General features: G+C 37.3%; 1 protein-coding gene across 11 annotated transcripts in view; it reads left to right on the top strand.

Moving 5' to 3' along the window:
- Window positions 1-14193, top strand: part of RAPGEF6 (Rap guanine nucleotide exchange factor 6) — a 243169-nt gene that overhangs the window by 170127 nt on the left and 58849 nt on the right. For all 11 annotated transcript variants that reach the window (XM_021085403.1, XM_005661629.3, XM_021085410.1 and 8 more), the window contains 2 exons: window positions 2484-2592; window positions 12269-12509. In XM_021085403.1, coding sequence (XP_020941062.1) covers window positions 2484-2592; window positions 12269-12509 — 350 coding nt within the window. The remainder of the gene's footprint in view (window positions 1-2483; window positions 2593-12268; window positions 12510-14193) is intronic.

Here is a 14193-nt window from a genome sequence, read left to right as displayed (position 1 = left end):
AGTTCTCGTCATGGCTCATTGGTTAACGAATCTGACTAGGAACCATGAAGTTGCGGGTTTAATCCCTGGCCTTGCTCAGTGGGTTAAGGATCCGGCGTTGCCGTGAGCTATGGTATAGGTTGCAGATGCCGCTCGGATTCCACGTTGCTGTGGCTCTGGCGTAGGCTGGCAGCTACAGCTCCGATTTGACCCCGCACTCCATGTGCCTCGGGTGCGGCCCTAGAAAAAGACAAAAATAAAATAAAATAAAATTATAAGGGCATTCACATAATGAAAAGTTCTGTGTACTTCAGAACAGAACAGTGGCTTTCAACCAGTGATGATTTTGTCATCCAGGAGACATTTGGCAATGTCTGGAGTTATTTTTGATTTTCATGATAGGGGAATTACTGCTGGCATCAGTGGATAGAGGCCAGGGATACTGCTAACTAGGCTATAACACCCCAGAACAAAGCAGCCACACAAAAGAGTGATCCAACCCAGGTATCAATTGTGCAAGGAATTAAGAAACTTTTTTTTTTGTCTTTTTAGGGCTGCCCTCTTGGCATATGGAGGTTCCTAGGCTAGGGGTTCGAAATGGAGCTGAAGCCACTGGCCTACGCCACAGCCCAAAGCAACGTGGGATCCAAGCTGTGTCTGCCACCTACACCACAGCTCACGGCAACGCCGGATCCTTAACCCACTGAGCGAGGCTGGGGATCGAACCTGCATCCTCGTGGATGCTAGTCAGATTCGTTTTTTGCTGAGCCACGATGGGAACTCCAAGAAACTCTTATATAATAAGTAAAACTTATATTATAATAAAGTATTTTAAAATTTAAAAATAAGTGATTTAATTTTTTTAAAAAAGGCTCTTACATGAAGTTTTAATGATATCCTTCTTCCCCAAGGAAGCTTTTTAAAATAGTGATTTCTAGGCCTTACCCCAGACTACTCATCTATTAGTTAGGCACCTGGAATCATTATATTTATTGTTCCAGTATTTTTTTATAAACATACTTAAGAAATTCATTCTTCGCAGAAAAAAAGAAATCTTGCGGTTTCATTCCTGAGAGAGCAGAAAAATAATCATGCTTTACTTCTCTCAGTCTTCCCAGGTATTATTGAAATTATCTAAGATTTTGGATATAGTTTACAAAATTATTTTAACACTATGGATCTTCTCTTTTAAGAGCACTTTGACATTTGCATGAAGTATCATAAACTTATTACTAACAATCATTCAGACATTTGCACCTGCCGTACTGAGTTCACTGATGACCTCCACTTCATCTGTGCCCATATGTCCCCATTATTTTGATTCTTCTCACAATTGTCTTCTCGTACTTCTAGAACATTTTCTAGTACTTTTTTCAGAAAGGGCAATTGGGTACTTTAATTTTGTGCATCCTTACGCATCTGATGATGCTTTTGTTCAGTGGCATATAAAAATCTTTAATCACAGTCATTTTCCCCCTCAGAACGTTGAAGTCAGAGGAAAGTACCACATCCTCTTAGTATGGCCCAAAAGAAGTCCAAACTATCCTTTCTTTAATTTTCTTTTCTAGGTATCTTTGGTTCCTTCCCCCCACCCCCAACTTTTGCCCCACGGACCTCCACAGTGATGCTTATAGATTCTTTAAGTCCTTGGAATTAAAGGTTTTCTTGAGATGTATTTAAAAAAAAAAAAAAAAAAAAGATCTCTGCTTTCTTTTCATGTTACTGAATGATCCATTTCCAGTATATAGACTAAAGACTGTCTTGAACTCTGGGAATTCTACTTCTGTGATTTCTTTTTCCTTTTCCTAATATTTTGTTTCTTACTCCTTTTTGTTCTTTTGAAAACTTTGTGTCATTCCTTGCCACCTGTCCTTTGTGCTGCCTTTTTTTTTTCTTCTCATTATGTTTATTTCTTTGTCCTTTTCCATGGAATTAGTACTTTTGGAATAAGCTTCACGAAGATTCTGAGGTACAGCCAAGTTTGGGAAGCCCTGATCTGAAGGATCAGCAGTATCAATGGAACAAGATTCCATCACAGTTGTACTTGTTGCTTTTTGATTGCCTAATTCAGTCAGTGGGGAAAAATACTTAGTTGTATTTAGAGTACCACTTTTAAGTGAATTTATCTCTTTTAAAAGTAGTAAATTTGCATTTAGAATACGTAACTAGAATTTATTTATACACACACAGGTGATAATTTTTATGAGCTGATCTAACATGATTAAAATTGTTCCTTAATATGTAAAACATATGTTTAAACAAATGTTTTTTCCATATGATCCCAGAGGGAATGAACTTGAGGGAAAAAAAAAAAGTTTGTGGTAGATATTTGGGAAAATACAAAAATGTAGAGAAATTATTAGTAATTTTACCTCTCACAGAGGTAACGGTTCACATGAGTGCATTTTATTTGTATTTAGTTTTTTTTACCATTAAAACTTAAGGTTGCAGAAGTAATTAATACTGTTGCTGTCTTAACTTGTATTTTTCAAACTTTTCTCAAGATAATGGAAGTAAATGGACAAAACTTTGAGAATATAACATTTGCGAAGGCCCTTGAAATTTTGAGGAATAATACTCATCTTGCACTTACTGTAAAGACCAACATTTTTGGTGAGTTTTGTTGTAAAAAAACTATCTGAGAATTTCTTTGGCCAGGGGAGTGGGTAATAGAAAAGAAAAAAAGTCACTACAATGAAAAGGAAGATGGTAAATACTGAAAACATGTTTCTGTCTATGCTATTTGAACATTTTTAGGATCTTTAGTGCTGAGATAAGTATTCTGTATTCTAGAATCTTTATTTTTTACTTGCGTTTAATTATTTTGAAATCTTAGTTTTAAAATAGGTGTACAGCTACAGTCAGTCAATTATGAAATGTCTACTGAGTATCTACTATGTACTGTACTTTGCACGGAGATACTAAATAACTTAACAGTCATAGGGTTTTTTCCCCCTGATAATGTGCAAGTCAGTCTACTTCTGATGTTTTAGCTTTCTGAAATAATAAAATGAATGCTAGATTAGCTGTATCATAGAAATAAATTGATTTAAGACATTGAATTAATTAGTGAATTGCCAATTTTTAATAACAGTGTACTTCACCTTTCTGTGTAAAAAAGTGGATTACTGTGCTTGTCGTGTTTTGATCATGTTAATATTGAATGAAGCTAGGATGAAGCTTGTACTTTTAACTTAATCTACTGTTTTGATTTTTTTTTTTTAACTTTTAGGAAAAACTGAGTTTCATTAGGTATCATAAAATAAGGGTGACAGGAAAAACAGTTTAACAATTGAAAACTATTAAAGAAACTTTAAGAGTCCTTATGAAGTAGGGAAGAAAAAAAAAATTCTCTACATCCTTCAGGTTGAAATTTGAGGAATAAGAGTTGAACTTAAAAACCATGCCTTTGTAAAAGGAAGTGTGTGTATCTGTATCTGTCTCTGTGTCTTTCTCTCTTTCTCTTTGTCTATCTCCCAACTTTGGCTCCTCCTTATACTGAACTTACTCATAATGAAAAGTGAAACATTTGGTGTTTTTCCTCTTTTCGCTTGGGTGCCTTTTACTGAATTACATCATGCTAAATCTGGCATGTAGCAATCTATTGGCAATTTCCAAATATTATATAAGTTTAGCATAGAATAAGTAAGTAAACCTTAACAGTTTTTAGATTTCCTAGCTTTTGACTAGTATCTAGAAACACCAACTTTTGGATTAAACTAAAAGGACTCTGATTTTGAAAAATATGAAAGCAAAGATTGCTCTGACCCCCAAAACAAGTTATTTAGTCTCTCTAAACTTCAGTTTCTCCATTTCTGTTTTATAGGGTTTTTGTAAGCATCAGTACCTTTCAACTTTTTGTGCCTGGCACATAATAATTACTAACTGGTATCAAATATGGTTGTGTGTAAGAAATAATGACAGTATAATGTAGTGATTAATAACATGAACCCAGAAGACAAAGTTCATCTGAAAGATGCAAGAGGAAGAGAAACCACAACCTCAGAACTCTTTGATGAGAAACGATAGCCCTGCAGAACCCTAGATTGACTATTGCAGAGGGTAGGAGTTAGAGGTGGTGCTTCAGAAGGGAATCCATACCCTCAAGACTTCTTACCTCAGGCAAAGTGTAGTCAGCCAACCTTCTCCCCATGCAAAACACCAAAGAGTACCTCAAAGGAATATTAGTAGAACATTTGTTGAAATGGAGTATTTTAGTCTGGATGTGGTAGCTAGAATAAAGTTCCAGTAACTCTGGCATTACCATGACGCAGAACTGAGCAGTTAGGTCATCCTACGTGGAACTTAGAGTCAGAACATCTACAGAAAGAAAAGCTGTGACGAGAAAACAGATTTGTTTAGATGATACTAGATTCTTGGTCATTTTGTGTATGAATTAGAATTGACAGCAAGGAATCACCAGGCGTAGAGAACCAGAATTATTGCAGGGGTGAGGTGAAGAACCTAGTAAGTGAGTTTCTTCTGGAGAGAAAAAGAAGAAAATCATTTCTAGAATTCTTCTCAGGAAAAAAGACAGCCGAGAAAAATAAGTCTTAGATAGTGACTTCAAGTATGTGGAGACATATTTTAGTAGCAAAGGCAGAAACATTCAGTAGAAGGAATAGTTAAGTTGAAGAAATCAATTTTATTTATTTATTTATTTATTTATTTTATTATTATTATTATTATTTTTATTAGTCATTTTAAGGCTGCTCCAATGAAATATGGAAGTTCCTAGGCTAGGGCGTCTAATCAGAGCTTTTGCTCCTGTCGTACGCCGCAGCCACGGCAATGGGGGATCCGAGCCACGTCTGTCACCTACACCACAGCTCATGGCATCGCCAGATCATTAACCCACCGAGCAAGGGATTGAACCTGTGTCCTCGTGGATATTAGTCCAGTTCGTTATCTCTGAACCATGACAGAAACTCCCAAGTTGAAGTTTTTTTTTTTGTTTTTGTTTTTGTTTTTGTTTTTTTTTGTCTTTTTGCCATTTCTTGGGCCGTTCCCGCGGCATATGGAGGTTCCCAGGCTAGGGGTCCAGTCGGAGCTGTGGCCACCAGCCTACACCACAGCCACAGCAACGCAGGATCCGAGCCACGTCTGCGACCTACACCACAGCTCACAGCAACGCTGGATCCTTAACCCACTGGCGAGGCTAGGGATTGAACCCGCAACCTCATGGTTCCTAGTCGGATTCATTAATCACAGAGCCACGAGGGGAACTCCAATATATCATTTTTATAAAGAAAAAAAAAGATAAAATGAAATTAAAGTGCTATTCCAAGAGATCTGAAAGAAAATGTGAAGAAGAAAGTATTTAGGAAACAATGGGAGACGCCATTCTAGAATGGAAGAAGAGTGCGACTCCCAATTCAAAGGAGTACCTATAATCGAAGCAAAATTAGTTTAAAAAAACATGTCAACTTTCTATTTCAAGTATTGACTAGTTACACCTAAAAGAGATAGACTACTAAAAAGCTACCTGCCATTGAACAGAAAGGAAGTTAGACCTTAAATACGTGAACTTGAACCATATCTGTCCTGGGACATTTGCCAGTACACAAAAGGCAACTGAGAGACTGAGTCTCTTTTGGCAATAGACTCCCAAGAAAAGGTGGAAGAGTTGGAATCCTGCCATTGCTAAGAGCACAGACCCTGGGTGTGTCAAATCCTTCACCCCTAGTCCTGAGACTGTACCCCCAGAGGATGTTTCTTTTTTCCCCATGGCTGTTTTCTCATCAATAGAAATAGAAACTCAGGGAGTTCCTGTTGTGGCTCAGTGGTTAACGAATCCGACTAGGAACCATGAGGTTGTGGGTTCGATCCCTGGCCTCCCTCAGTGGGTTAAGGATCCGGCATTGCTGTGAGCTGTGGTGTAGGTCGCAGACATGGCTTGGATCCCATGTTGCTGTGGCTGTGGTGTAGGCCAGCGGCTACAGCTCCAATTAGACCCCTAGCCTGGGAACCTCCATATGCCGTGGGAGCGGCCCTAGACATGGCATAAAGACAAAAAAGAAATTCACAGGTTTATAGTGTAGAGCCCACTAAAGGCCAGAACAGTCTACCAAAGGCCAGAGCGCTCTAGCATAACAACATTTGTTCAGGATTGGGAACTCGAATATCTGACTCTGAGGAGTACGTGGACTGTACTCTAGGCAACTCAAAAAAACCTCACATTTTGGCCTGGCCCTGTCTCTTGGGTACTTGGCCAAAGAAAACAAAAATGCTTTTTTGAGCATTTTAGTAGCAGCCTATTATTTGTGGAAGTATTTTTTTAAATATAAAGTCAAACAAATAATCAAAGATGGTGAGGCTCTTTTAAAAATCATTGTAAGCCGAAACCAACAGAAACAGAACCACAGAATCTGCAAAGTATCAAACATATGTGACTTTAAGGTACTGTTTTTGATGTGTCCTTATTTCCATGAAGGTAAAAAGCAAATTAAGAATTCTGGTTCTGGGTAAGATGGAGCAAACACGTGCTACCTTTCATCTCCCTCTGAATTCAACAGTAAAGCCTGGACAGAATCATGACCCATCTATTTGAGAACTCATAGAATTCAAAGTATTACCACCAGCAGTGAATTTATCATTTTTTCACTCCAGTATCCCCTGGACTGGACTCAAGGCAGCATGAAACCTGGATGTGAATATTATGGTGCAGACCTAGAAAGATTCAGGAGTAACCGGTTTAAGGAGTAGGAAAGGAAACTCATAAAGCTCAGGCAGAGTTACGGAATTCCCATAGTTTTGTTTTTGTTCGTTTGTTTCCACTCTTTTTTCCCTGTATTACTATCTCGGGCTCCAGCCTCCAAACAGTCTTGTGGCATTGACTGATGATATGTTCCTCACCCTTTAGTGGAGCTCTGGCCCCAAGAAGGCTAATGTCATTGCTTCCCCTCCCCATCCCCCACCCCCCACCTCCCAGTCTCTTTCTCCTCTAGTTGGCCTCTAAGGCACTGCGGTGGACAGTTTCCCTCTAGAGGACCAAAAAAGAGGACATAGGAAATGGAAAGTATCAGGTTGATAATTGAGATGGAGGAAACCACCCCATAAAATTGTTGATGAAATCCTGGGTTTACCCCCATCCTGTGGGTGCATGAGTCTAAACCTATTTGGCATAGCATAGACTTTGAGAACTGGCACGAATAGACCTCTGCTCATGGCCTAGACTGACCACTAGGTGGTACAAGGTGGACAGATCCACATAACACTGCAAAGACTTTGAAAATTAAACACTAGAACCACAACCCACAGAAGGCTAAACAAAAATAACAACATTTTCTAAAGGATGCAACTAGGACTCAGAGCAATTTTAATTTTACAGATTCTCTATTACAGTTTTCTTTGTATTTGTTTTGTATACAGTTTGCTCAGTGTTTGAATTTGTGCCTTGATGTCACTCATCAATTTTAGAAATTTCATGGCCGTTATTACTACAGATATTTCCTTTGCCCCTCTTTCTTTCCCTTCCTGGTGGGAAATTCTGTATTAAAAGATTTGTGTCCCATCTGTCTCTTACTTTCTGTCCTATTCTTTCCATTTTTTCTTTCATTATGTTTGAGTTTGGATATTTTGTAATAATCTGTGTTTAAGAAAGTTATTCTATTTTCTGCTGTATCCAGTCTCCTGATAAGTGAATGCATTGAATTTAGTTTTAGATAGTTTTCACTTTTAGAATATCGACTTGAATCTCTTATAAAATCCACTGCTCTTTTGTACTTTTTTTCGTCCATTTAATTTCTTTTCCTCCATGTTATTTAATATATTTATAGTGGTTATTATAAAATCCTTGTGTGTTAACCCTAACATTTGGATTATCATTTATACTTTCTTTTCTTTTTTTTTTTTTTTTTGTCTTTTTGCTATTTCTTGGGCCGCTCCCGAGGCATATGGAGGTTCCCAGGCTAGGGGTCCAATCAGAGCTGTAGCCACTGGCCTACGCCAGAGCCACAGCAACGCGGGATCCGAGCTGCGTCTGCAACCTACATCACAGCTCCCGGCAATGCCGGATCGTTAACCCACTGAACAAGGGCAGGGACCGAACCCGCAACCTCATGGTTCCTAGTCGGATTCGTTAACCACTGCGCCACGACGGGAACTCCTATACTTTATTTTCTTACTTTCTATGTCTTTTTTTTATTATTATTACTATTTTCCCTATTTTTATGGCCACATTTGCAGCATATGGAAGTTCCCAGACCAGGGGTCAAATCATCTATGGCCTCCTCCATAGCCAGGGCAACACTGGCTCCAGGCCGCATCCACCTATCAGCCACGGCTGTGGCAGTGCTGGATCCTTAACCCGCTGATGGAGGCCAGGAGTTGAACCTGTATCCTCACAGAGACAACGTCAGGTTCTTAATGTGCTGAGCTACAGTGGCAACTCCCACTTTGTGTGTCTTAAAATTTTTTATTGTGTGCTTTACTTTGTATATAAAGGAACCTTGGTAGTAAAATTAATTTTTTCTCACAGATATGATTTGCCATTTCCTCTGTTTAATCACATAAGGTAAGCGAAATTGAGCCAGGCCACACTGGGTTGCAGAATTAGTTAGACCGTGTCCATTGGTTTCAGGTTGAGAGCAAGCCTTGTCATGTGCTTGATATAGGCCCCTCTTCTAGTGGAGCTTTGTCTCTAAGCATTGAGAGATGCTGGGAAATTTCACTCTGTTTTTTCAGCCTTGTTCCCCTACCCCTTCCCCCACCTCCAGTTTCTTGATTTAGAGTCTGGTAGCTTTCTGTCCCCTTTTTTAAAATAAGTTCTGCCCTTCAGAGATTTTGCACTTAGCCTCCCACACCAAGCAGATAAATCTGTTGTTGAAAGTCTCTCCCTGTTTTGTGACTGTCTCCTGAGTACTGTGAGACTCTAAGAAATTTCCAGCCTTGTGCCTTGTCTTGCTAATAGAGATGTCCCAAGAAGAAAAGTGACATTGCTTAGGGGCTTCTTCGTAGTCCAGTGTCTCTGCCAGTACTCACAGCCATCCAAACTTCCCTTTCCCCTTTTACCTGATCCTTACCTCCTGCTTATGTTTAGACTCAGCATATTCCCCCAGAGAAGAAAAGAGCTGGCAATCTCAGTTTACCCTCTTTCTGCTCTGGAGTGTTCATTCATTTATTCCTCTTGCCTTTCACAGCTTTATAATATCTTTAAAAGTCTCGCCACTCAGATAATTACTAATTTTAATTTTTAATGAAAGTAATATATGCATGTTTTACATATTAAAATACTAAAGGACCCAGTGGGACCATACTGTGTACAGTATTCTTTATGTTTCCATAGTCGTTCATACAGGTGTACTTCTTACGTAATTGATATTGCATAGAATTCCATTGCACTTTTAGCATAATCTATTATCTGATGTCATATTAATAGATATTTAGGTTGTTTACAGATTTTGCTGTTTACGGTGGTGTAATAACAATCTTTTATACTTTTATGCTTTTTTTAGGAGCTATAAGATAAATTTGTCAGAGTGAAATTATATTTATAGTTACTGCAGTTTTACTTCCTAGAAGTTTCTTCAGTCTACATACACTTCATGCATCAGTGTATAAGAAGACCTCTTCAGTGCATATGCATAGCATCAACTTTATTATTTCTGACAAACAGTCTTTAATAATGAGGGAAGCTGAGCACCTTCTTTATATACTAACATTTCTTTTCATTTTTCTGTTTTCATGTTGAGTTACTCGTCTCTTACTGGTTTGTTTGGATGTCTTAAATAAAAGACAGTATCTTTTTGTCCTGTGGGTTGCACGTATTTTCCCCAAGTTATTTGTCTTTTGACTTTACTTGTTCATTTGTTTTGCTTTGTGTGTATAAATACACCTTACGTAGATGAGGTGAGTGAGAAATTTTTGTGTAGTTAAATTTATTAAATATTTCTTTTATTCTTGGGCACCTTCATTTCTGGTTCATGTGTTATATCTGATACTGATGTTTAATGGTATTGTAATTGCATTTGCTTACCATCCATTAATTTATCCTTAACTAATTTTCTTAAATTTAGCACAATCATTTCTCTTCTTTATCTGTAAATCACAAGCTCTGCAGATTTTTACTTATAATTATATATACAGGTCCAGTGAATATAGAAACTACTTTGTCGATTCTTGAGTTGGTTTACATACACTGCAGCCGGGGATATCGCTGCCCAAAGATTTCCTGTTGCTCTTAACAGAAAAGTCAAACACCTCAGCACAGCATTATCAGGCCCTTTCTTTACCTTGTTCTCTAGTTATCTTGATTATCTTGAACTTTCCTTCTGCCACAACTACTTTAAACTTGAGTTTTCCTCTGCCTCCTCCTCCTTTTGCCTAGTTGAAATCAATTCACTTTACTGATCTCTTCTTACACAGTAACTTAGTTAAGGAAGATTTTCCCTTTCTTACTGTCTTAACTAGTTCCTCTTATGTTGTCTCTTTACCATGTGTCGTTGACTGACTGTATATTCCACAGCAGGAAGAATCTGCAAATATCTAGCTTAATGCTAGCAAAATCTAGCTTAATGCTTGACATGTTGATGGGTCAGTAAATATTTTTTGAATGAAAGTCTGGATTTGAGCTCAGAAAAGCATTTTTATCTTTATCATGTGGCTTAAAGTGAAAAGAAAATTCTTTTAATTTCTTTTTTTCGGTGAAAAATTTTTAAGAAATTAAAATGAATTTATTTTGAAAGTAAATCCTTGAAAGGTGAGTCCTAAAAATTTCCATTATCTTGAAGACAGAAAATGTGGGGTTTTTTTCTAAGCTTGCAATGTCCTTTGATAAGGTGATAGCATCCTGGTTGAAACTTTCCAAAATGATCAAAATTTACAACTAAATGCTAAGCTGTTTATGTTGTAACATGTCATTTCTTGTTGCTTGTAAGTCCTTTGATGTTGTGGGAAACTCTAGGTTTATCCCATAATGACAGGAAAGATCACAATTCTTTGTGGCTTAAGTTTCAATGGGCACGTTTATACAATTTATAGCTTTTCTTTTATATAGATACAGAGTACTACTGCTTATAGCTATACCTCCTGTGTAAGCTGAGGTTCTACCTCTTATGTGGCTGAAGACCTGCATTCAAGAATAGGCAGCCACCACTTTTCTTTCATTCATACTCCTTCCAGGTACCATCAGTTTTTAGGAGTGTTGTCTTCTACTTTAGCATTTTTCCTCTAGCAGTTGATCTTTCTTCTTGGAGAACCTATTTAAAACAAGAACAACTAAAAAGAAAAAAAAAAAACTTTATAATGACATTACTTAAAAACAGGTGACACAGATTTTCTTAACTGGAAAATGAGACATCAGTAGCTTCTAGATATATAGCTTTATACAGATTTATCTTTCTTTTGCCTTATCCCAGGAAGTACAGCCCCTCTTGAGAGGTGAAAAACTAGATCTAGGCAAAGAGATTGCTCGAAAGGCAAGTCCCCTCCTTAAGGATGAATTGTAACTCACCAGACTTAGGGTTGACAGAAAGTTAGGTACAAATAATTTTTTTTTTTTTTTCATTTCAGACCACTGCAGTGAAAGCTTATTAGCTGCTTTCACTTTTACTGAGTGACTTAAGTCATAGATGTTACCTTAAGGAAATTGTCGTATAGTACAAAATTTAGTACTATTTATTTATGATAAAAAAAAAAGGTCCTACAGAGAACTTTTTTTTAATGGCTAAATTTTACAAAACAGGGGCTGACTTATAGTACTTAGATCTCATCTCAAAAGATAGATATGATGATGAGGCATAACATATAAATGATAGAACCTAAATATCTGTTTTTAGGAGTTCCCACAGTGGTGCGATCGGATCAGTGGCATCTTGGGAGCAGGTTCGATCCCTGGCCTGGCACAGTGGGTGAAGGATCCAGTGTTGCCACAATTGTGGCTTAGGCAGCAATTACGGCTGAGATCCTGGCCCAGGAACTCATGTGCCATGGGGTGGCCAAAAAAAAAAAATCTGTTTCTATAAAATCTGGGTTGATTAGTAATTATAGTGTTGATTCCCTGAATAGGAACCCTTGGGCTTTTGAAACATGCTAACAATCAGCCCACTTCATTTCCATTTTCTCCAGTGACTTTATTTTATCACTATTGGACAACATCAGAAGTACAGTCAGGTATAAAAACTGAAAAGATGATAAATAAAGGGTGGGTATAAATTTCAACATGAAATGGGTTTTAATTAATGAGGATGTCATAGAAAGCGACCATGTTTATCCTTAAAATTTTTGGTTGGTGTAAAAACTTTCTTATGAGAAGAAGAGAAATGACAAATTTATTTATTTGTTCCCACAGTGTTCAAAGAATTACTTAGTAGGACTGAGCAAGAGAAATCGGGTATTCCTCATATTCCAAAAATTGCTGAAAAAAAAAGTAATCGCCATTCAATCCAGGATGTACCAGGAGATATTGAACAGACTTCACAGGAGAAAGGAAATAAGAAAATAAAAGCAAATACTGTTTCAGGTGGAAGAAACAAAATCAGGAAAATTTTGGACAAAACACGATTTAGTATATTGCCTCCAAAACTATTTAGGTAGGTAATGACCATCTCAGTCATGTAGGCATTTTCCTCTTGACTGTAATTTTTTTATGGGAGAAGGGAAGTTTGGGTCAGTTCTGTTTTTATAGAACTAATGCATCGTAAAATCTGCAAGCAATTTATATATAAGTAAGAAATTCTGAAAGTCTCATTATCACTTCCATGAAATCAACGTTGTTAGCTTATGTATTCATCTTGTTTTAAATGTTAGAAAAGACTGCTCATTTTATTTTAGGAATTTTTTGTATATTTTTGGTCCAGTTTCTGTCCCTTGATCTGCAGTATGGATACTTTAAAACTTGGGACATATTCACTAATACTATTTTTTGGTCTTTCAAATCTTCTTTCTCTTTATTACACTGTTTGTTCATTCCTGAATTCTGAAGCTGATCTTTTTAGTCAAATCTGTTTCTGTTTTCAAAATGAAATGTCACCTGATCTGAGTAAAACTTCAGAATGATCAAGTGATCCCAGTGTCATGACTAGGAATTACTCTAATATATATTATATCTCTGCATATTTTATATTATCTACTTTCTAAAGTAATTACAAAAGTTCTAATCGAATACAGTACCTAGCGCATAATAGTCATTTATTTAATGAATAAGTTAAGACAATGAATCAGTGAAAGAAAGAAAACATATTCAAAGAAAATACTTAATTCAGCTCCTGATAGTTCCTCGCACTGTGCCAAAAATTATAAAGCTGGAGAGAAATAGTCCCTGCCTATAAGGAATTCATATAAGGAATGCTTTATTCTTCACACATTTATTATAAACCAGGCACAATGTCCAGAGTTAGAAATATTTAAAGTAGAACAGTTTTCTTGCCCTCCAAGAGCTGATCACCTAAAAGGAAAAACAGGTAAGTGGTCCATTACAGAGTGATAAATATTTTAATATGTACAAAGGCAGGAACAAGCTTGGTAGGTTTGAATAGAGTGTGTTTCTCAGTCCATATCTAAAGATGAAGCACGGCAGGTAGGTAAGTGAAGGACTTAGACCCCTATGCTAATGATAGAGACTTCACTCTGTTGTAATAGGGACCCAGAGAAGGTGTATAATGTGGCAAGATTTGCTCTTTTAGGAAGATCTTTCCTTTAGCTGTGTTAGTGGTTTGGGTTTGAGGGGGGAGCACAACGTAGCAGTAGTAGCATGGAGACAATTAGGAGGCAGTTTGGAACTAGGTGAATGTCAGCTCTGTCTTTTACTTAAAGGTCTGAAGGATTTCCCGATCAGAAAATGCTCTTCACAAGTTTTTACTTCTAGTTCAGTTTAACACATTTGTTTTTCCTTTAATTTGGGTCTCACAGAGGATTGAAACATTCTGAATTTTGTTCTTAACGTCCCTCATTTCTAGAAGTTTATTAATCATTCCTTTCTGAGTGATTATTCTCCTTGAGGTTTATAAAAAGACATAACTTTAAAATAACAAAATTCTTTTAATATTGAGCATAGTGTAGCATGATAGCAGCATGGCAAACACTGTAAGAATAGACTCTTCTCACAAATGAAAATAGGGTAAGGAAAATATTAGAAGCGCCAGCCCATACTCAAGAGATTGGGGATGGTTTTAGATGACTAGAAGTCTGCATGAAGGCACTGAGGAAATGGGAAGGGGATGAGGACCAGCGGCAGAAGAGTTCACAAGAGGAGTTCCTCAGGCACTAAAGCCCTGC

Source organism: Sus scrofa, chromosome 2 (genome assembly GCF_000003025.6).
Source record: "Sus scrofa isolate TJ Tabasco breed Duroc chromosome 2, Sscrofa11.1, whole genome shotgun sequence".
NCBI lineage: Eukaryota > Metazoa > Chordata > Mammalia > Artiodactyla > Suidae > Sus > Sus scrofa.
Note: the sequence above shows the minus strand (reverse complement) of the source record. Positions and strands in the feature narration are given on the sequence as shown.